This window comes from Pelophylax lessonae (assembly GCF_965119305.1).
Source record: "Pelophylax lessonae genome assembly, chromosome: 3".
NCBI classification, from domain to species: Eukaryota; Metazoa; Chordata; class Amphibia; order Anura; family Ranidae; genus Pelophylax; species Pelophylax lessonae.
This window is the reverse complement of record NC_138770.1, coordinates 400,228,599-400,253,438: the sequence shown is the minus strand read 5'-3', so window position 1 is coordinate 400,253,438 and position 24,840 is coordinate 400,228,599. Positions and strand designations below refer to the sequence as shown.

At 41.2% G+C, this 24,840-nt stretch overlaps 1 protein-coding gene across 1 annotated transcript in view; it reads right to left on the bottom strand.

Annotated features, from left to right (window-relative positions):
* Nucleotides 1-23,199, bottom strand: part of CCN6 (cellular communication network factor 6) — a gene marked incomplete at its 3' end in the record, with an annotated part of 36,105 nt that extends 12,906 nt beyond the window's left edge. Inside the window, exons 1-3 of the mRNA XM_082248836.1 lie at nucleotides 23,110-23,199; nucleotides 10,951-11,239; nucleotides 8,645-8,887 (exon numbers count right to left, since the gene is read on the bottom strand). Of these exons, the coding sequence (XP_082104962.1) occupies nucleotides 8,645-8,887; nucleotides 10,951-11,239; nucleotides 23,110-23,154 (577 nt within the window). The 5' untranslated portion in view covers nucleotides 23,155-23,199. The remainder of the gene's footprint in view (nucleotides 1-8,644; nucleotides 8,888-10,950; nucleotides 11,240-23,109) is intronic.
* Nucleotides 23,200-24,840: the final 1,641 nt, after the last annotated feature.

The following is a 24,840-nucleotide window of genomic DNA, read 5'->3' as shown; positions in this document are numbered from 1 at the left end:
GCTGAAAATGGTATGTGCCTAAACAAAGCAATGCCATTATTATTTGAATGACAATAATTTGGCACTGACACACAATATGCTAAATTATTGGTTTTAAAAAACCTGCAGTGAGATTTTTGCACTTAATGCAAGTGATCCGACAAAAGAGATTCAGAACAGCCTGTGAGTCATCTTTAAATATAACAAGTATCTGTGAGCCATAGTATAGATGAAAACACAGCTAAAACTATTATTAACACTTACATTACACAGTGACAGCTACTGATTAAGGTCAATGATCTAGATATCATACACAAGATATATTTCATATAATTAGATCACAAATGCTAAAAGCCAATATAGTCAACCTTCAGCAGCTTATTCATTCACAAAATTATTTTTTGCTTCTCATGCACAAAATATACAATTAATCCTGATAAGGAAAAGTGCAGACAATTAAAAGACAAGATACCTTTAAAGAAAATAATGATTCCTACATTTACTGGAACATGTAATACGATTATAGGGCTTTAAAGGAAGCCGGACACTTTATTAGGTACACCTTGCTAGTACCGGGTTGGACCCCCTTTTGCCTTCAGAGCTGCCTTCATTTTTCGTGGCATAATTTTAAAAAGGTGTTGGAAACATTTCTCAGAGATTTTGGTCCATATTGACATGATAGCATCACGCAGTTGCTGCAGATTTGTTGGCTGCACATCCATTGATGTGAATCTCCCATTTCACCATATCCCAAAGGTTCTCTTTTGGATGGGGATCTGGTGACTGTGGAGGACATTCGAGTACAGGGACCACATTGCCATATTCAAGAAAATAGTTTGAGATGATTTGAGCTTTGTGACATGGTGCATTATCCTGCTGGAAGTAGCCATCAGAAGATGGGTACACTCTAGTCATAAAGAGATGGACATGGTCAGCAACAATACTCAGGTAGGCCATAGTGTTTAAACACTGTTCAGCTGGTACTAAGGGGCCCAAAGTGGGCCAAGAAAATATTCCACACCATTACACCACCTGCCTGAACCATTGATACAAGGCAGGATGGATCCATGCTTTCATGTTGTTTATGTCAAATGCTGACCCTACCATCTGAATGTCGCAGCTGAAATTTAGACTCATTAGACAAGGCAACATTATTCCAATCTTCTATTGCTTGGTGAGCCTGTGCGAATTATAGCCTCAGTTTCCTGTTCTTAGCTGACAGGAGTGGCACCCAGTGTGGTCTTCTGCTGCTGTAGCCCATCTGCTTCAAGGTTCGATGTGTTGTGAGTTCAGAGATAGTATTCTGCATACCTTGGTTGTACCAAAGTGTTTTTTTGAGTTACTGTTGCCTTTCTATCATCTCGAACCTGTCTGTGTATTCTCCCCTGACCTCTCACATCAACAAGGCATTTCCATCCACGCAACTGCCACTCACTGGATATTTTGTCTATTTTGGACCATTCTCTGTAAACCCTAGAGATGGTTGTGCGTGAAAATCCCAGTAGATCAGCAGTTTTTTAAATACTCAGACCAGCCCGCCTGGCACCAACAACCATGCCACATTCAAAGTCACTTAAATTCCCTTTCTTCCCCATTCTGATTCTCAGTTTGAACTTAAGCCTTTTGTCTTCACCACGTCTAGATGCCTAAATGCATTGAGTTGCTGCCATGTGATTGGCTGATTAGCAATTTGTGTTCCCAAGCGATTGAACAGGTGAACCTAATAAAGTGACTGGTGAGTGTAGATAGGTTGCCACTATTGACCATACGTTCTCAAAAAAATGCTAGTTACCTGAATGTTATACTAATGTCAAAGCTGGTCATCAAAACTCGGCTGGTTCAGCAGGGACCAGCCAGATTCTGTCCCCGTGCGGCCGTCCCTGCCTGACAGAAATCATTCGCTAGATCAACTTCTGTCTAGTGAGATGTTGCAAAACTTTTGTAGATCAGCTGCTGAGGCTGCTGGCCATCTATAGCAAGCTTAAGGCCCCTTTCACACTAGCGGGCCGTACAGATCCGCCTGTCAGTTTTTCATGGGGTATCGGATGTCAGCGGGGATATGTCCACTGACATCCGATCCGTCAAATCTGTACGGATGCAAGCACTATTTTCCATTCGTCCAGTGGATCTGATCGGATGGGATCAGATGAGAATGGACCCCATAGAGAAAAGAGGGGACCTGACCGCTCTGTCTCTGCACACAGCGCGGAGACAGAGCTGCCATCCGCCTGCTCAGCTGGGGATCGGCGGATCAATCCCCCGCTGAGAAAAACGGAGTCCGCCGACGGACTCCCATTTGTGAAAGGGGCCTAAGGCTTCAATACTTTCTAAGTCACAGACCCTAGAACTCAAAAGTAAGGTGTTGACTTTACTAGTTGAATGCTTGTCTTGTGTATTGGAAGCCACAGACAGGCAACTAGAGTTTTCGCAAGATCTGCCTACAAATATTCCTCAGTGTTTGTATCCTTTGAACAACTCAAAATTGATATTTCCATCATTAACCCAAGATGCTTTTTAAATACCTTAAATGCTGTAACAGTATTAGCAATCTACAGTCTACACACAAAGATTAAAAAGTGTCCGTCCTAAAACCCACAAAAACTTGATAAACCACTAATCACTAGGTAACCTAACTAAAAAAAAAAGACCTTGATGTATGTTTCTTACATAAATAAAGTGTGAGAACAGGTGTGCTGCTGGGATGGCTACTATCCACACCTATAAGGCCCCTTTCACACATACGGTCCGTTTGTCTGTTTTTCATCATTGACGGATGAAAAACAGACATCAATACATCTCTATGTAAAAATGGATGATCATCTGTTAACATCAGTTTTCATCCGCTTCCGTCAATGTCTGTTTTTTGGAACGGACGAATGCCCTATTTTTCATCTGTCAAAAAAACGGATTGGACAAAAAACGGATTTAAACGGACAGACGGATGAAAAATGGATTAAAAACGGATGAAAAACGGATGAAAAACTGATACATTTTGACGTGACTGAACTGATGAAATGGACCGTATGTGTGAAAGGGGCCTAAATGAACTTCAGCACTCACCAACACAAGTACTCAAGAGCTTGCTAAGAGAAATATAAAAGCAAAGGGTAGTGCACTATTCAGATGTGTGATGAAGCTAAAATAAGATTATGATAAACCAAGAAGGGTAATAGATAAAAAACAATATGATAAACATTCAAAATATAAATAAAAAGCAAGTATAAATCAAAATGCTGAATAAATATCAAGCACAAATATATAAAAAAAAATCTCAATTGCAGTGAGTTTCTAAACATGCAAATGATGATTCTTCTGTGCTGGAAGGGCCCTACCTGGCTTCAATTGATTAATGGCTGCCTTCCCCTTTATAAACTTACCTTTGAGTTGCGAGGTCATCCACACCTGTTTTAAATAAAATTTGGCATGGCTGGATATCCAGTCCTCTTACTCTACCTCCTCCGAGCTCTGTAGAGACGAGTTCCGCTTCTGCTACCCCATAAGGAATTATAGCTGCCGTTCCAAGTATTGAGTGCAACATATTTTTTCTTGGTTATTGACTATACTTTTTGTCTTGTTAATTTACAGCTTATCCTATCTTGTTGGTCCGGGGGGGGGGGGGGTGGGAAGGGGTGTGGCCGGGGAGCATCAGCGATCTAGGCAATACTTGTTAAGCATTGACATGTTTATTTCCCTTCTTTGTCAAGAAGGTCTTGTTTTCGGTTGGTTTGTTGTATTTGTATGTTTGTTTGAAATCTCAATAAAAATATCTTTTAAAAAAAAAAAACATGCAAATGATGCCAAAAAATGCAAAAGACAAATTGAAAAATGAAAGTCCAAAGATAAAAAATATATATAATATTGAAAGTCCAGAAAGGAAAGTTCAAGAAAAAAGTCTGTGAAAAGTTCATCAACTCCTCGATTGGATAATCTGGTGCTCTCACCTCTAACAATTAGAGTCAATGCTTGTGACAAACTGTGATAAAATTCCTCTCTGTGGGGAGACTTCTCCTCTCGATGTATTTTCCCCAGATATAAAATAAAAAATAAAGAGCATATAGTGTAATATTGTCATGAAAAGTAAATTATCTTTATGATAAGTGACATAGAAGGTTCAACATTCCGTGCAGTGCATATGAACCAACATGCTGTGACATGTGCAATTATACAAGTGAAGTGAAATCAGGTGGAAAAAACAACCCACCTCTATAAAAAGAACTGTGCAGTGTCCCACAAAACAAAAAATGGGTGAATTATCTTCCACCAAAGTGTGTGGCTAAAATGCACGCTCACCTTCAGTATAAAAAGACAAAGCCTTTAAATATCCTATGAAAACTCCTTGGGCTGTCTTCATGTAGCAATCAGCTCAATGTATATAACAAAGAAGAAAGGTCCAAATTAAAGTATCAATCAAAGTTTTTAGTTCCTTAAAAACACTTCTCACTTACATCTAGGTAAGGGGTAACCTTCTGGTGCATTGTTCCCCTGATCAGTAGGTAAACACTTCTCACTTACATCTAGGTAAGGGATAACCTTCTGGTACATTGTTCCCCTGATCAGTAGGTAAACACTCCTCACTTACATCTAGGTAAGGGATAACCTTCTGGTGCATTTTTCCCCTGACAGGTCAGTAGGTAAATTGCAGTTCAAGTTTCCAATAACAGCCAGTACTCTCACCACGGCTACTACTCATAAAATGCAGCCAACGCTTCTGATCTCTCCGCCTCGCCGGAGAGACAGCTTGTGGGTGATGACAGACTGTATGTAGGAATGCTTCACGTCACTAGCTCCTCCTTTTTTATATATTTGTGCTTTATATTTATTCAGCATTTTGATTTATACTTGCTTTTTATTTATATTTATATTTTGAAGGTTTATCATATTGTTTTTTTATCTATTACACTTCTTGGTTTATCATATTTTCTCTATTGTTCATTGACGGACGCAGTTCTCTCTGATTCATATCAGTAGGGTTATACTGCCCCTACAGGAATAGGACACTAGGCAGGAAAAAGTTCTGGCTATGCCTATGGGCAGTCCCGGAGAGTACACCCTCTCTCTTCCTGCATAGGATGTCAGTTTTAATCTGCCTAGTCAGGACGGATCCCAGGCTGACTGGGTTCAGGAGGTCGCGCGGTCCAGTTGCAAGATCGAGTTTTGATCCGGTTATTTCCGGGAAGGTTTTTTTTCCCTTCCAATGTGCGGCTGTCTCCGGATCGCTTACAGGCGCTCTGTGGAGCAGTTCAGGCTCTGGTTCAACAAGCTGGACCTACTGGACTTTTGTTGGTTCCGTGCAGATCACAAATTCAAGTTGGTATTGGTTCGCACGGTGGTGGCTTCTCTACACAAGGGGGCTTCCTGGCCTCCATAAACATCAAGCTGCCTACCTTTACGTCCCGTTATGTTCTGGACAGCTACAATTTCTGCGTTTTTTGCAGTGGGGAAGCATCTCTTGGTTTGTGGTGTTACCCTTTGGTCTCGCTTATGCTGCTAGGGTCTTCACGACGGTGTTGGCTCCGGTCCTGGCGCTGTTGCAGCAGCGGGGCGTATCGGCCCTGGTTTCCTGGCTGCTCTGCTTCTCCGTTTGGAGTCCCCTACAGTGCTGACAACAAAGTTGGTTGTCACCGTGGAAAATCTGGTGGAGTTCAGGTGGGTTCTGAACCTTCAGAAATCATCCCTGGTCCTTTCCATGAGACTGGATTTTCTGAGTCTGACTTTGGACTTGTCCTCGGTCAGGGTGTTTCTCTCTCCGGGGTCAAAACTCTTGGCACTTTAGACTGAGGTCGACTGTTGCTGTTCCGCACATGGTCTTCTCTTTGGACCTGCATGCGAGTTCTGGGACTGATGGTGTTGCTTTCAAGATGGTCACTTTCGCTCAATCCCTCTGGGGATCCCCCAGGAGGCACTCCTTCTTGAATGCGACTGGAATCCAAACTCTCTGGACTTGCGGATCCGGCTGGGCCGGGTGCCCTGGGAGTCTTGCTCTGAAATCCTTCCTCCCCATCTACTGGACGATTGTCACCACAGATGCAAGCTTGTCCGGGTGGGGAGGAGTCCTCGGCAGGTTTTCTGCTTCGGGAGTATGGTCCCTGGAGGATCCAGGTTACCGCTTATTGTCCAGGGGCTGAGAGCATTCCAGCTTTGTCTAGTTCACTGGATCGGGCACCTGCAGCTGTCCGGTGCACTTTCAATTGATTACGCCGCGACCGTGGCTTGTGTCATTCACCATGGGGGCACCATAAGTGTTCTTGCTGCCTTGGAAGTGATGTTTCTTCGTTGGGCAGAGCGCCTTGTACCAGCTCTATCCGCTGTTCCCTTTTCAGGGGGGAAACAACACAATTAGTAGGTGGTTTGCCTCAGTCGACTGGCCCTGGATGTAGGGCAATGGTCCCTTCATCCGGAGTCGTTCCAGCAGTTGTGCCTTCATTTGGGGGCACTCCAGACGTGGGCCTGTTGGCATCACATCTACAGGATAGTGCAGAGGTCGTGGCCCGCTCCCGGGACCCTCTGGCTGGTGCAATGGTGGCCTCATGGGTTCTATCATGGGCAAGAACATTCGCTAGGTTCAACATGTTCAATGCTGAGATGTTTGGCGTGGTCACCTGTGCAAGGCTGAAGGCGGCATGGTCGAGAGTGCTCGCAGATGGGCCGAGGTCAGTGTCAGCTGCTGTCTGCCTTAACTCCTCTCCTGTTGCTGCCAAGAATCCTTTGCAGGATCGAGGCGGCAGGATTTCGGTCATTCTCGTGGCTCCGGACTTGCCTCGCCGAGCTTGGTACGCCGACCTGGTCAGGCTTGCTGCTGACGCTCCTTGGGTTTTCTTCTCTCCGGGGCCGATCTCCCGTCCGGCTTTATGTTCAACGGCTTGCGGGCTTGGCTGTTGTAAGCCAGGTGTCAAAGGACGGGGGGTTGTCTGCTTTGGTGATTTCCACCCTGCGTAAAGCGTGGGAAGCGTCTTCTATGATGATTTTTTTTCATCATATGAGAAAGTCGCGTATTGCGTGGTGTGAGTCTTCTTGGGCTCCCCCTCGCTCTTGCTCAGGGGCCGGATCTTGGCTTCCTTCAACGGGGGAATTGATCAAAAGTTGGCCTTGAGTACTGTCAAGGGTCAGGTTTCAGCTTTGATCATTTTTATTCCACAGGCCATTGGCCGCCCTTTCTCTGGTGCGTAACTTTTTCCAGGGGGTGCGACACTTGGTTCTTGCGATGCGACCTCCGTCGCCAACTGGGGACCTTGGTTGGTGCAGTCGGTTCTTCCAGACCCTCCTTTGCGAGTATCGTGGGTATCCCCTGCTTACCTTATTGTAGAAGGTGGCCTTGGTTGCTGTCACTCTGCACACGGGGTGTCAGCACTGGCGACATTGTCCTGTCATTCTCCCTATCTGTTGGTTCATGGGGCCAGGTGGTACTTTGTCTGGATCCATCCTTCCCTCCGAAGGTGGTTTCTAGTCTTCATTTGCACGGGGCCATTGTGTTGCCATCTTGTGTCCTGAGCCCCCTCATCCTACAGAATGTGCGCTGCATACTCTAGATGGAGTTCGGCACTCGAGGGGTACTTGGCGACTACTGAATCTTCCCGTAGTCAGGTTCGCTCTCTGTGCTCACGGATGGCCCAAGGACAGGGCTGCCTGTGTCTGCTGCGACTATTTCCAGGTGAATCGGACAGTCGGTGGTGCAGGCTTCTTTATTTATGGGTCAGGTCCTACCTTTCCCTGTTTTGGCGCTTTCTACTTGGGCGCCTATTGCTTCCTGGGCTTTTTGCCATACTGGCATCTGTGCTTCAGGTTGTAAGATGATTACCTGGTCGTTTGTTCACACCTTTGCTACGTTTTATCAGGTGGATGTGCTGGCATCTGCAAATGCCTCTTTTCGGCCGCAAGGTTTTTTGCTGGCTGCTGTTTGGAGGGCTTTTGGCCTTCCTTGAGGGTGTTTACTGTTTGTTTTCAGGCGGGCCTCATGTTTTGTTCTGATGAGTCCTATGTTGCCTGGTTGGCTGTTTTTGGCCTTGGGGACTTGTTTCTTTTCTGCTGTTCCCACCACTCATTTTATGGCACTGCTTTGGGACGTCTCTACTGATATGAATCAGAGAGAACTGCGTCCGTCAATGAACGATAGAGAAAACTGGATTTTTGACTTACCGTAAAATCCTTTTCTCTTAAGTTCATTGACGGACGCAGTACCCGCCCCTCTATTTTGAGTTGGGTTGGTGTTACATTCTGACACTGCTTTGATACAAAACTGACATCCTATGAAGGAAGAGAGAGGGTTTACCCTCCGGGACTGCCCATAGGCGTAGCCAGAACTTTTTCCTGCCTAGTGTCCTACTCCTGTAGGGGGCAGTATAACCCTACTGATATGAATCAGAAAGAACTGCGTCCGTCAATGAACTTAAGAGAAAAGGATTTTATGGTAAGTCAAAAATCCAGTTATTATTTTAGCTTCAACACACATCTGAATAGCGCACTACCCTTTGCTTATATGTTTCTTACATACTGCTAATCTCTGGCTCAATATCATTAAACAATCTTACATAGACATCTGTCAGTGCTACAAGCTATAATAAAATATTTTGGAATAAAACAGAATTTTTTTTTTTTTAAATCAATAGGTTGGGTTGACCTGTATAGGAGGCCTTACATTGAACAAAGCAAACTAGATAATGCTATATACCTGGTATAAGTTTGTTTTCTGTCATAGCTGCGTTCTTCTCCAGAGCACAGTTTGATAAGTCAGCCTTTTTTTTTGTGACATCTGTAGACTCTGTGCATTGGCTTTCATCTTGTTTGGAAGTAAGCAGCGGAGAACATCCAATTGTGTCACTTATACAAAGACAGGTATAAAAGGGACTTGGTTGAAAAGATTGTCCATTTTGATAAAGCACACCGTTGAGTTCACATCCAACAGCATATAGATCTGTAAGTTCAAGTACAGAAAATATCAGGTATATTTATACTATGTGCTAATTAATACTTATTTCTTTGTTATAAGTTTGAATGTTCCATAGGTCATATTTTTCAGGAAAGGGACATCATATTAAGCCTTATAAATAGGCATGTATCTATATACCATTGTATTATTGGTCAGCAACATACTATGTTTGGTAGATGTTCACTTGCCATCTTTCCATCTTGTATCTAATGGAAAAGATACGCTTTATTACTGTCCCATGTACTTCTTGTAATAAAAATAAAAAACATTCATTTACAATCACTTAAAATGATCCGGTGTCCCCATGCCTTTTACATGCACATACCGTGTATGACTGATTCTCCTCTTGATTATGTCATGCTAAATATGTTTTAACAAAAACAAAACACTCAGGTCTCGTGGTGCATTTAGAGCTTTAAAGGTTAAGGAAACTTTCAATGTTCTGTTACCCTTTTGCCCCCACTCCACTGAGTTTTGGCCATGAAGGTCCGCCCCAATGTATACATCCTTTTAAGGCTGCTTCTTCATCCTAATGTCTGCACATGTTTGGGGGAGGGGGGGTACATAGACTTCTATGGGAGACCCATTTAATCCATATCCTGGCTCCATACAAGTCCATGGGGTTCAGATGTGTGGGGCTGGGCCAAAAGGATGTTAGCACTGCGGTGGGCCTCATCAGTCTAGACTCAGTAATTTAGCATGATTCGTAATTTCGCATGGTTTCAGAGAAATTACCACGTAATAGTTTATGCAAAAGTCAGATGCTGAAAAAAATTGTATTCACATAAAAATGACTGTGTAAAGTGTGATATACAGTTTATACAAAATTATTACCTTTTTATAATTATAAAGCTAAGATCATCACAATATGACTCTGCAAAGATCTATGTGCCAATCGGTTTGAAAGCCCAGAGCTTTAGGTGTGTAAGTGAGACATGTGATGTTCACAATCTCCTTGCTCCAAAGCCACATAATGTTGGTTGTCTGAACTCTGGTGAAACTTTACAACCCAATCTGTTTGCAAACTGAGGCCCCACAAATATGAATGCTTAGAAGGGCACTGCTACTTAGGTTAAAACAAGGACTATCTGAATTCAGCAGCACTAGTGACTCTAGTTTGGAATTTTGTTTAATTGAAAAGAGATATTATTTGAAGATGCACTGACATGTATATGAGGGGTGTTCAAAAAGTAATGAGAATGATATTTTAAAAATGATTTCATTGAAAAATGTTTAAATTGAACATTGTCTCCTTCAAAGTATGCACCTTGTGAATGTACACAATGCTCTCAGCAAATTTTCTGTTCTTCAAAGCATCCCTGAAAGTCTTTAAGTGGGATAGCCTTCAGAGCCTGGGTGGTGGCTCTTTGGACGTTATCCACACTACCAAAATGGTGTCCTTTCTCATGTTCAAATCCTGAGTCAAGATTTCATGAACAATTGATTTGGTAATTTCCGTTTTCTCTGCAATCATTCTAATAGTGAGCAGTCGGTCACAAAGGGAACAGAATGTTGATGCACAGAATGTTGATGCAGTGAGGTCTGTTCTCAACCGTGACCAACAGCTCACTATCAGAGTGATTGCAGAGGGAACAGAAATTACCAAGTCAATTGTTCATTAAATCGTGACTCAGTATTTGAACATGAGAAAGGACACCATTTTGGTATTGTGGATAACGTCCAAAGAGCCACTACAAAGGCTCAAAATGCCATCCCACTTGAAGACTTCCAGGGATGCTATGAAGAATGGAAAAATCACTGGGCGCATTGTGTACATTCACAAGGTGCATACTTTGAAGGAGACAATTTAATTCATTTTTTAATTAAATCATTTTAAAATATTAGTCTCATTACTTTCTGGATGCACCTCAAAAATTTTTCATTGTTCCTACTTTGACCAACATAAAGCTGTAAATCAAATGCATGAGTAAAATTCATAGCATGGCAGTCACTGATCAATAATACAACTCAGTTACAAATCATTAAGTGAAAAAGAAACACGATAACAAATTCCCCCAATACAGTCAACATTAAGAAAGCAAACTTACATTTGCAAATCCCAACTTCAAACTTTGGGGCATCAGCTGAGAAGTCACAGTACAGACCTCTGTGGTGATCACACACCTCTGCTTCATTGCAACTTTCCCCCAGTTGTTTGGCACAGATCTTACAGCATCCACAACCATCCTTCACCAGGCTTGTTCCCATGGGGCATACACGTTTATTGGAGCATTTACATGGCCAGTGACAAAACTCCTTTCGTTGGACATTCTCTGAGTTCGCTGCCTTGTCCGTTGCCATCAATGAGTTTACTTGCTCTTCTGTCCTGCAAAGAAACTATAGCAATATGCACTTTATAAGTATATGGCATCACTTTATAACTCAGTCTATCTTCCCAGTTTCCAACCCACATGACCCTTTTCACTGATGCTAACATATTTTTGTTACTGGTAAAACATGAAGAATAACCCACCTTTTACTACTCTACTGGAGCGTTACTTTTTTTCTCTAATTTTAGGTGCTGGGAAGGATTAGAACCCCTGTTTGGTTGACAATGGTTTTATGGGTTTTTTTAGGAACACAGACAGAAATAGAAATCTGACAGAGGTCCTAGACCACCCCTATTCTACAAATAAATAAAAAATGTGGATTTCTGTGTTGTTGTCAGTGTTATCCCCATTTCTTGTCTACTCAAACATTGTCTGCAGGAAGTGAGGGTAAATCTTTCTAACGGAGCACTGGATACCTCTAATCCTTCTCTGCTCAATCTAAGAAACTCAAACTAACTCAAACTAAGAAAAATGACAGGTATATTTGAAGCTGAACTCCAACCAAAGATATCAGGAAAAAATGAAGCCCATTAAAAGATAAAATAACAAACCAGCTTTTCATATGTAGTACCCTTTAACCCTAGGTAGTATTGGAGGTAGCTCAGTGGGCTAGCAGTTCACCTCAGGGTGGAATCCTTGACTCCTTGTGGTGTGGATGAAACTGGGCTTCAGTAACTTTAAGAAGTTTTACAAAGTTTATTAAATACCCAATAAATTAAGTTAGAGAGGGGTTAGGGCACAGGACACCCAAAAAGACAATAGATGCAGACTATGGGACTCTATTCATACCTGTAGTCAAAACCCTTTAAGCCAGATTGTCACAATGGATTCAACAAACTGTAAAGAGGCTTTAATGGAGCACCCATACTCCTAGAATGGACCCCCAGAACTTCCTGCAATGTGTACAGCTTTTACCCAGCACTTCCAGGCACCCTGATGAAATTTCACCCCTCCTGCACTTCCTCCCCTGGATATACTCTCCAGCAGGACACCAGGAAGCTTGAGGCTTCGGGCCTGGGCACCTCTCCCAGAGCACACCCTCCCCAATCAGCAAGCCTGGGAGGAGAAAAAAAGAGACACAGATTACAAAGAGTAACCAATATCTGTGTGGAGAAGTGCTGCTTCTACAAAGAGCGCTGCCCTAATGCCATACTTGTGTGTAGGCACGTGTTAGCCTCTAGGGGCACTAGCGAGCAATCCTCACCATCCTCACAACTGGACACCGCCCACAGGGGAGCATAAGGAAATTGCCCAACATGTCTTTACTATTATCAACTACCATAGACATAATGCTTCAATCAGTATCAACAAGCACTCAATGTGTCCAGGTACATTACAGCCATATGTTGTGAACATACAGTAACTGGACACAGTTTCAACATCTATTTCAGGATTTTTGTTGCTTTGCTACTACCATGCAGCACCCTATGGTTACATTGTATTGGATACTGAAGCTCTTGACAACCAAATGGACATGAATATATGTACTTTTAAATGTAGTTAAAAGAAATGCAAAGTGGTATGGTTTTATTGAAGAAATAAGAAATGTATCCAAGAAAATAAATGTATTAATAGGGAAACATAAACTAAGCAAAAAAACATTTTATTGTTGCAAATGGCTAATCCTTGTAAATGTAAAATAAAATATTTGGTCATTCTGTGAAAAATCTGCAGTACCTAATAGGCCTCGTGCACACAGGACGTTTTTCCTGACGCTTTTAGGAGCGTCAGTCGTTTTTTTTTTTTTTTTTTACGGCTTAAGAATGCATCTCCATGTTATTCTTTGTGTTCATGATGCACACATAGCTTTTAGGAGCTGCGAGTGGCATAGGCGCTTTCAAGCTGCAAAAAACCCCAGAGCCAGTCCGTTCTGGAGCAGCAGGTTTACAGCTCTAAAAACACTAATGCGGCTGAATGTAAGTTAACTCTGTATACGGCGGTAAGCCAGGTCAAGCGTTTTTTTTTTTTTTGACATGTCAAAAACAGTAGTTCCCTATGAGAGCTGTCTTAACTGATCTGACTAATCAAGCAAAAAATTGGGGGAGCAAACCCTGAACATGTATATCTAAAGCCGGTGCAGCTATGAACCAAGTGACATGTATATTAAAAAAGAATAGCGCACACATGCAAAAGATCAAATCATCAAATATGGAGACAATCCATAAATAAAAATGGGGATTTAGTCCCACCATATGGCCATATCGTGCTCAAGCCCACCACTACGTCAAAGTACCCCATTATCAGTGGGTCCTACACTATCCATAAAAAAGGGGTGAATCCAGCCTCTCTAACCCTTGGAGACAACACTCCTTGCTGGGAGAGATGTGCTAATGCACTACAAGGGACTCCTCCTATATCTACTTGATAGTGGACACTGATAGAGTACAGGTGTGTGTGGGGGGTGGGGTGCTCAACCCCAGAAGTAATTTCTTTTGCATGTGTGCGCTATTCTTTTTTAATATGATCTGACTAATTGACTTGTGTTGGTCAGACTTTGAAAAAGGTTCCTGCACTTGTTTGGTCTGACTTGGGCGCAATTTCAGCCCATTGATTGGAATGTAAGTCGTGTCGGGATTATTGGGGGTGATTAATATAATAATAGAAAAAAAAATGGATTTAAAAAGCCATGTATATTCCATATTATGCATATAAGATTCTGAACAGTATAGTTTCCATCTTGTTTTTAAGGTGAAGGAGAGTTCATATTTACTTTTTAAACAAAATGTCTCTTACAAGAGAGAGTAGAATTTCAACAGAGGTCTTTGTATTCCTTTTATCATAAATAAGGTAATACATTGACATCTCATCAGATAAGGGACAATTAGCGAGACACTGTACTAGTCACTGATGGCTAGTCTGGCCTGTAATCTTATCTGTAATTATTTAACAATGGACAATACCCCAGTATACTCTAGCAGACATTTAAAATGAACTATATATAAGTTTTTAAAGATACATTATTATGTGTGAGAAGATATTAGCCATAATTATGTCATTATATTATGTAAGGCATATACATATATATTTAAGAATGGTATATTATATTTTGGGTTTATATTCTTACAGTAGTAATCTTACTTAGAATTCTTTTTCTAATAAGTGTAAGAACATGTGTATCTCGTCACTAATTACCTAATTTCAGAGAAGTTTGTGTTTAAGTGTTTGAGAGATCATAGATCTTCCAATCCCAGACAAAATGTCTGACAGCCTATGGCATGGTCAAATAATTAATGGACTTTCACTAGCCAACAGGTCAAAGATCATCAGATAAGAATAGTGGTAATTATTGTTACATACAAAATTTAATGAACAGTGCAATACTGCCTCCTGTGAAGATAATACCAGGTGCAGTCTTGGGATATTTTAGATATTTCCCATATAGAAATATTATATTGTATTAAAAATAATTATTATTGAAATGGCATTACTTGCCAAGGTGAATGATGGAGATACAGATGGACATTTATGTATGTACTGGGAGTATGGACAAAGTTTTATGTGGTGTTATATGATTACTCTAGAAATCATCATTTAACTTTATTATCCAAGGTATAGGGTTAATTATCAGAAGAGGTGTGGCTCTGACCTCACCAGTTAAGGTATAGAATATCCCAACCAATGGGGATAATGTTTCATCCCTCTGGGTTTAACTTATGGTGATTTTTATAGCCCTTTGTTCATACCATATAAAAGAACAGCCCAGATATGAGAGAGGACACATTACATCACTACTGACAACACACCTTACACTTACATCACACACACACTACTACATCCATCTATAGACTCATCCAGACATACTCCATCTTGCTCCATCATTCATCTGAAACTTTGAGGGACGCCAAACAAAACTCCTCCCTCACTGGCATCCATCTTAAGGACTCTGGTAATGACCATTTGAAACTAGCCACCATCTTAAGTGTGGTAAATATGCCTTGCTGTATTATTTGATTTTATTCAATATTGTTTATTCCTTCCTTATATGTTTTATATTGCATATTTAAGGGTAATAAGATTACAATCCCAGCCGTATAAACCATAGTTGATTTTTCTCTAAAAAGCTGATTTTTGTTTTTATACATTTTTATTAATATCAGATTTAGTGCATTATTTGCAATTTTAAGTCTTCCGTTTTGCATGGCTTATTCTCGCTCCATCTGCAGTGGAACGACTTTCGACTATACAATTCGCAGACATTTGTGGTCTGTTTATATAGAACACTTTCATATGGTTCATGCTATACCTGGAGAAATGGTATTCTTGCTTTCATTTTACTTTCACTTTGTTTCACTTTCATTATTGAGCTAAACATCACATTGCATTGATTGTTTGAAGTTAGTATTTTATGTAGTTATCTTTTTGTGTCACTTCTTGTTTGATCATATATTGTGATTACATGTCTTGTGAATAAATATTTTAATATATATTCCATACTGTAGACTGTACTCACTAAGATTGGTATATGCTTTTAAAAAGAAATTAATCAATTAAAAATAATTCACTACATATTGATTTGTGGAAATAGGTGAAGATTCTCCTTTCTCATAGATCTTTGCTTATTAACCATAAATAGACACTGTTATATTCAGAGCAGTATAAATATTCTGACATAATGAAGTACGAGCGCGAGATATTATTATTAAATATTCTTACAGTCGCATCCAGATCTTAATCTTAACTGATCAGACTTGTGGCATGCGACTTGTGCTCTGAGGATATTGAAGGGAAACCCCATGCCAAAATTAAAAACAAAACGGCGTGAGGTCCCCCCGCAGATCTATATCAGGCCCTTTGAGTCTGGTATGGATCTCGAAGGGGAATCCTATGCCAGAATTTAAAAAAAGAAACAAAGTGGGGTTCCTCCCAAGACTATACCCGACCATTTAGTCTGGTATGGATTTTGAGGGGAAACCCCAAACCCCCAAAAAACACATGGGGTCCCTTCTAAAATGTATACCAGACCCTTATCCTAGCATGCAGCCCAGCAGAGAAGGAAAGGGAGGGCAAGCGCATGCCCCCCCCCCCCTTGAACCATACCAAGCCACATGCCTTCAACATGGGGGATGGGTGCTGTGAAGCAGGGGGGCCACTGCCGACCCGCTAAAAAAAAAAAAATGGTCCTCCTTCGATGCTGGCTCCTGCCATTGCTTCAGCTTCGTTGTCTGCCAGTTCTTATATAGCCATGGGGCATGGCCATCCGGTGATGTCACTCGGAGACCCCCCTTGTGACATCACGTTTTTTTTTATTTCAGCAGGTCGGAGTCACCAGAGGGAGAAGACATCACCAGAGGGAAAAGACATTAGTGGAGGGAGAAGACTAAAGGGAGAAGACTGGAGGAAGAAGACACGTTGGAGCTACGACGTGGGGCATTCTTCAATTTTAATGAAGGACTTTTCAATAACCTCCCATACTCATTCACATCGGGGTGGGATCCGGGGGCCCCCTTTCTTAAAGGGGGCTTCCAGATTCCGATAAGCCCCCTGCCAGCAGACCCCCACAACCACTGCCCCAGGGTTGTCGGGAAGAGGCCCTTGTCTCCATCAACGTGTTAAGGGCATGTGGCCTGGTATGGTTCAGGAGGGGGTTGCTCGCTAATGTTCTCCCCCTTGTTGGCCTGCCGGGCTGCATGTTCAGATAAAGGTCTGGTTTGAATTTTGGGGAGGACCGTACGCAGTTTTTTTGTGGGGTGGGGTTTTTTAAAATCCAGGGGTGACCCCATGCACTTTTTTTTTTTTTTTTTTTGGCATAGAGTTCCACTTAAAGATTCTCATAGCACAAGTCGCATGCTACAAGTCCGATCCGTTAAGATGATGAACTGACTAGGATGCGACTTACATTTAAATCAATGGGCTGAAATCATGCCTAAGTCGGACCAACGTAGTGCAGGAACTTTTTTCAAAGCCGGACCCACACAAGCCGGATCATTTAAGACAGCTCTCATAGGGAAGCATTGATTTTGACATGCGACTTGTGCTCTGTAGTAATTTGATTTGGGAGTTGAAAATAGAAGAGGCCAGAGAAACGCTGCTAAACGCTAATGCGGCTAAACACGCTTTAACGGCAATGCCAAAAGCTTCTAAAAATGCGTTTTTACAGCTGCTTTTTCCTGCCATCCATACTGGCTTTGAAGCTCTTTTTTTTTTTTTTATGTCCTGTGCGCATGAGGCCTAAAGCAAACCTGATGTGATTTTTGAATTTTGCCACTTCAGATTTGCTTTAACTTAAGCTTAACATAAACAGTATTGTCCATGATACTTTTTTTTCATTTGCACTACCATTCAAACTTCAATACTGCTTGGACCTTGAAGAAGGGGGGGTACCCTGAAAGCTTGTCCTGAAAATTTGAATGTTGGTGCAAATAAAAATAAGTTTAATAGACATAAATCAATTGTTTTTGTGGAAAGCGCACTAATATGGCTACAATAACCTTAGGAAGAAGGACAATATGTGTTTCCTTGCGAAATCACGTGTCATAATGGCAACTATTTTCAAGTAATCTTTTTGCCACTTTAAAAATATGTTGAACATACTGTAAAAGAAATTGGCATTTTACAATCTATGCTGATAAAATAATGACAATAGATCGGTGCTAATGAACAGCAAACATTGCCTAAAAAGTAGCTGAATAGAATTAGTGAATATACTGCAAGATAAATCTTAGTTAAAGCGGAGTTCTGACCTCGGGGGTCAATTTGAGCTAAAAATACCCCCGGGACAGTCAGGGCTAGTACATTCTATAATGGATAGCCTCTGAACTGTCCCGGGTCGCACTTACCTGTAAGAAGAAATACTTACCTTGAAAATTTCTTCTCCGTTGCTGCCATCTCAGGTGTGGGCAGCTGAAGCCGCAGCGTCCCTCTTCGTGTCCTCTTCCGTGACGTCAGAGTCCCACAATGCACTGCACCGACCCCGCTCGTCACTTCCGGGGCAGGTGCGGCATCCCTACACAGCTTCTGGGCATGCCCAGAAGCTGTTTAGCAGTGAATGCTGCGCCTGCACCGGAAGTAACGAGCGGGGCCGGTGCAGGCGCATTGATTCCTGGGAGCGATTCGCAAACCGGCAGTGACGGCATGGGCCGCAGAGGGAGGAAGTGGAAGGAAGGTGAGTATATTTTCTTCTATAATAAGGTAAGTGACCAAAAAAAACAATTTTGAGGCCGGAACTCCGCTTTAAAGAGTATCTCCACTTTTGTTGGAAAAAAAACATCCCCCCCCCCCCCCCCGGAGTGATCAATGTACATTGCAGGGATTTTAACAAACTTTTTTGCAGATTCCTATCTTTTGTTATTCTGAAGAAATAGCTATTTGTTTGTCCATGTCCATGTGCCAAATTAATGTGAATGGGGGTGATTTTATAATTATCAATCAGCTGCTGCACTTGCAGTGTTCTAATTAATTAGGTGGCAGAGTCTGCATCCCTTCAGATGTGATTCCCTTTGGGAGTATCACACCAAAAATGATATTTTTGATGCAGAGGATACCTAAAATCAGACTTGCAGACTTTTGGGTAAACTAGTGAGCAAATCACTCAGGCAGGAAATTACATTTCTGGGGGCATTCTGTACACCATCTATGTACAGAAGGCCTCCAGGTTGTCATTTTGCATTGCATTTTACAGAAAATTACAGAGCTGCAGATTAAAAAGGAAAGGTAGATTTTAAAAACATTTAATAACAATATGGCTTCCAAAGTAACTGTATATGCTATGTTATTTTTTTATTTGCTATTTTTTCCCAATGAAAGTGGAGTTACCCTTTAAATCTTGGATAGTTCTACACATTGGAACCTTTATGAATACAGGCCCATGTCAAATCTTTCACCATTAGCCACATGACAGCATGTTTTAAATTGTATACACAACCAAAGATTTAAAGCGGAGTTCCACCCGTTTTTTGAAGATCCAGTTACTCTCATGCCCATCCTTAATGCTGTAATAAATGGCAATTACTTTTTTATTTGTAAATACCTTCTACAGTACTTCCGGCTGCGGCAGCCTAAGCGATTACGTCACTAGGCGACTTGCAAGGGCTCCTGGGATAGCAGAGTCATGAATCCCATCAGTCGTTGCGAATCGCCTAGTGACGAAATCTCGCATTATTTCCAGACCGGAAACGACGCGAACGGGAGGATTGGGATGTCACGATTGACAAGTTGCTATAGCAATGAGGCTGGACCTACTGCCGACCTCGCTATTGTTATGGCAACCTGTTGGGAAGAGAGAGAGCCGCTCAGTGCGCAGGCGTGAGATCGGGAGGTGCATGCTGGGTAGTCAGCTGCACCGAATCCTGGAAATCAAGAGAAGAGGGCTTCAGATGCCCACAGATGACATGGAACCTCCCTGTTTCCTGAGATCTGGTTAGTCTTCAAATATTTTAACACAAACTACAGGGACTACACATAGGACATGTTCTAAATGTTGCTAGATATGTTTAAACAAGTACAGAGGACTCGTATTTAAAAAAAAAAGTATTTGGGGGGACTGGAACTCCGCTTTAAGGGATTAGCCCGACAGGAAATACTTTACTTTTAAAAGCATGTGTAGATTTGAGTACATGAAATAAAGTGATCCTTTTATTTAGAAAGTAAATTAGGTAGCTGGAATGCTCACATGAGCAAAGGAGAGGAGTGCAGCTCAGAAAGCACAAGCTTAACCACTTCATGACCACATGCAGCAGCGTCAGCTTGTCTGACATTAGGCTTCTCATAACACTGATGGAAGAGCAAACACTGGCAAGTCCTAATCTGCTTTTACTCAAAACAGCTTTCCAGCAACAGGCTCCAGTTCCAGGGATATATGACACATAATAACAACACTATAACCTTTTCTGATATCAGGATTTTAATATTTGGACTGATTATAATGCTGGTGGCATTACATGCTAAACCATTAAAAAAAAATGACAGTGAAAGAGGTTGGGACAAACAATAACACTGGCAACGTGCTTACAACAGTCACTTTTTACCCTGATGGATGAAATCTTCTACTTATAAATAGCCTGATATCCATGTAAATGTGGAGAAAATATAAAAAATGGCATGTAAAATAAAAAAGGAGAATATTGCATGTATTAACTGCCTCCTGCCTGGCCTATGGTCAAATGACGGCTAAGCAGGCGCGCTGCTATCCTAGGTGGATGGCATATGATGTCCTCCCAGGATCGCACATTGCGCATGTATCATGGACTGTGTTGCGGTTCGATCTGTCAGCTGCTGTGTCCAGCAGACACAATGGATGACGGATCAGTGTACCAGGTCACCGCGGTACCATGTGATCGCTGTGACCAACCACAGCAAGTCACATGATGATTGTACACAATGAATGGTTTCCAATTATAGCCATTTATTGTATACTTTTGTATTGAACTCTGTGATTGATCACAGTGATCACATGATACCGACAGATCACAGCTGATCACAATAGTATACACTGGATGAATGGATGTCATTCATAAAAAATGGTTGCTTATAACAGTGATCACCTCTCCAGAGTAGTACAGTGTTACCATGGTTTAATATTATTATTATTATTTTTTTTAAGCATACTCTTACTAGTCAGTCTTGATCAGCACCACACTAGTTATTTGGTGACACTGTGCAGCACTGCTGACAGTATGTAAGAAAATATATTGTGAAAAAAAACACATTTTTATGTATTTATCAATTTTCCAAAAAATTGTAACAAAAAATTACAACTTCAAAAAACGAGTCATGCCTCCTAAATGCATTGGACTATCTATTTTCCAAAAAGGAATAATTTAGGGGTTATTTGTTCTGTCTTGGCATTTTCGGCACTCAAGAATTCAGATAGGCCAACAGTACAAGATTGACCAATTTTCATATATATATATATATATATATATATATATATACATAGATATAGATATATATATATATATATATATATACAATAAATTGTGGACTCTATAACATTCCTACAGACTAAATTCTATACACTGATTTGGGTTATCTTTACATTAAGAAATGAAGCAGAATACATTTTGGCCTAAATTCATGAAGAAAGATTATTTGCAAAATTTTGTAACAGAAAACGAAGAAAACTTCTCGTTCTTTCTTATTAAGCAAAAAAAATGTAGTGGCTATTAAATATCATCAAAAGAACGCTCTATATGTGTGAAATAAATGATAAAAGATTTCATATGGGTACAGTGTTGCATGACCGCGCAGTTTCATTCAAAGTGTGACAGCGCTAAAAGCTGAAAATGTATCTGGTAAGGAGGGGGGGGGGGTGAAAGTGTCCAGTATTAAAATGTTTAATCATGTACAGGTATCAGAATATAATATATTTTGTCATGGTTGTCCAATACTGTCTGTAAGTTTGTGTGTCCAATTATTTTGCTACTTAGTTTGAGTCTAAGCCCCCGTTCACACGGGGGCGATCCGACTTCCAGGGGCGACCTCCGAGGTTGCGGTGCGAGCAGCGCGCCGCGACCTCGGAACGGCCGGCACGGACTTCATAACATTGAAGTCTATGACGGTCGCTCCAGGTCGCCCCAAAGAAGCTCCGGACCCTTTTTCTAAGTCGGAGCGACTTGTGTCGCTCCTATTAGAACGGGTCCGCAGCTTCCCTATGGAAGGCGACCCACGGTGACCTGTGAGGCGACCAGGTCGCCCCAGTGTGAACGGGGACTCAATTAAATCCTGCTCAAGATTACCTTTGAAAGCAGTTAGTTTCCCTATTACCATTTAGGGCAAACATCTTAAAACATGGTAGTACTTCTACATATTACTTACAAATTATTATAATAATATTTAATATTATTCATCTACACAGGATTTATAGAGCACCAACAGTTTGCACAGCTCTTCACAAAATAAAGGGAGTTAAATACAAATAAATACAAGATGGTTAGAAGGGCCCTGCTTGTGAGAGTTTGCAATCAAAATGATTCCATATTGCTAAAGGTGTCAAACAAAACAAACAGAATAAAATACAATATTATAATGTATTCACATGTATTAAAATATATATTTTAAGGAAAAAAAGGGCTCATGTTGACAGGTGTATTTGGAACACAGGTCAGCAAAATTCTATTGATTTTAATAGAGCACTAAACATGACGGTTCAGAGGCTGAGTTTGACCTGCTTCGCCTTGCAGTTTGTTCCTTTGGATGCAGTATGTCCCAATGAAGTGTGTTTGCACTGTAGGCAAAGTAGGGTAAACGCAGCCTTTACTTGCTAAATAATGCATTTTAAAATTGGGATGCATCTGCATGCATTTGAATAGAAAATCCAGCATCGGACGACACCTTTTGACTTGAGCACTAATAATAATTGGGTGTTTTCTGACATTTGCAGTTACATAACATTAAATAGTATTGGAACCTGAGTGTTTAACTTGCTTAACTGACACTCCAATGACACCTCTAACCCCCCACCTAAAACAAAGTCCAACACATGGGATGACTCTTTAGCATATAGGCTTGAGAAGCCTGTGTAATAACCTGATGCCGTGCTACTGTTTGCCATGTTTTCATGGTGTGTCATTGCCAAAATAATAATTGGATGTTTAGAAACTTGCAAACAAAGTCTAGTTTAAAATATGTTTCCCTAACACTGTAACTAATTAAAAAACATAGCTCACAGTTTGGGTGCCGTATTCAATGGTTAAGTAGTGAAAAATGTTTTGTGAATTAGGTTAGTGTGGCTGTTAGATTCTTAAGAGCGAGCTCCCACCTCAAGCTATGTGATCTGAGCAAGTCTACAATCCTGAAATGCAGCTTTAAGATCGTCGTTTCAGAGCAGCGGCTTACGTTTGCTCCTTCTATAGGCCTCTCCGTTTTTTTTTTTTGGCAGAATAAACTCTGTAAAGTAAAACACGGAGCTAAAGAAAAATAAATGGATGCATCACAACTTACCTGCTGATAGTAAGTAGTGAAGAGAGTCAAAAGGAGCCACTGCATGTTTATGATGCCTGAAAATCGAAGTGAGAGATAGAAAGTGAGCGAAGCTGGATATGAGAAAGCACACAAAGCTCCCTTCTGTCGTCTGTGTTAGTCTTACCTTTCTGTATGCACACATACACTCACATACACAACCATCTGCGTCATGTACCCACAGGCTCAGGAGGCTCCACACTCAGCTCTTTACCTTATTCTGTTTTTCTGCTTTGCTGTGCCATGTGTACCCAAAGGATAGGAATTAAATCAACAAATAAACAAGCAAGCTACGGCAATATCAGCTACCTTAGAAGACTCAGGAGATGTTTGTGCTCTTTTTTGTACTGCATTTAGTTTAACGTTAATTGGATTGTATGAAGTGACTGAATAGCTAAGAGTTTAGAGCGTGTATTGTTAAAATCGATCAGAGTAAAACTTTCATCTAATAGAAATGTGGGATTTTGTTTTGAATGATAATTGATTAAAATTAATAAACTAATAAAAGCAAAACAATATTTTAAAGGATAAATTTACTTTCGTGGGGTAAAAAAATAGCCAATTAAAAAAAAAAAATAATAATACAGTGACACAAGTCATATTGTAATTGAATGTTATTAAAAATGACCTTTCCTTTTTAATCTGTCATTTTCTGTAAAATGCAATGCAACGTGGCTACCTGGAAGTGTTCAGTACAGGCGGTCCCCGGGTTACAAACATCTGAGTTACAAGCAACTCCTACTTACAAACAGAGGGAGACAACTGGAAGTAAGGAGAAATCTAGCCTTAGGAAAGTAAATTGCCTCCTGTAGGAGTTCTCATGGGAAAAAAGTCTCTCCACTGAAGGTTTATCACTAAGGCCCCTTTCACACAGACTCAGATCCGCCTGTCTGTTTTTTTGGCGGATCTGAACGGTCCCCCCATGCATCTCTATGGGGGATCGGATGTCAGCAGAGACATGTCCGCTGACATCCGATCCGCCAAATCTGGACGGATAGAAACCCTATTTTCCATCCATTCAGTGGATCGGATCGGATGAGAACGGACCGACGGTCCGTTCCCATCCGATTTCCCCCATAGAGATGCATGGGGAACTGACAGCTGTATCTCCGCACACAGCGTGGAGACACAGCTGTCATCCTCCTGCTCAGCAGGGGATTGGCCCCTGCTCAGCAGGGGATCCCCCGCTGAGATAAACGGAAACCGTCCGACGGACGGATAGTGTGAAAGGAGCCTAATCCTTGTTTCCACAACAACCCAAAATGTTCAAAATACTATTGTCATAGGGACAGAAAGTGAGGTGAAATCTTCTGGACAGGGGTACAGACAGCAAAACAAGTGTTACAGGGGTATTAACCCTTCCCTAAGCTATCCAAAAAACATAAAAAATGTTCTTTTGGCTGGAGCTAAACTTAAAAAATGAACCTGTTCCGACTTACAAACAAATTTGACTTAAGAACAAACCTACAGTCCCTGTCTTGTTTGTAACCCGGGGACCCCCTGTATATAGAATGTGTTCAAGTAAAATTCTGGCGCACAAACAGGTGTATGTCCTGAGCAAAGGTTGATACTCAGAAATTATATATTAAATAGGAAATGCAGTCTGAATAACTTGTACTAAAAACATATTTACCATTCTGAAGCTTCCCTCCAACCACTTTGCATATTATTATATATATACTGTGATTCTGTACTTGCCAAGTATGCTGCAGA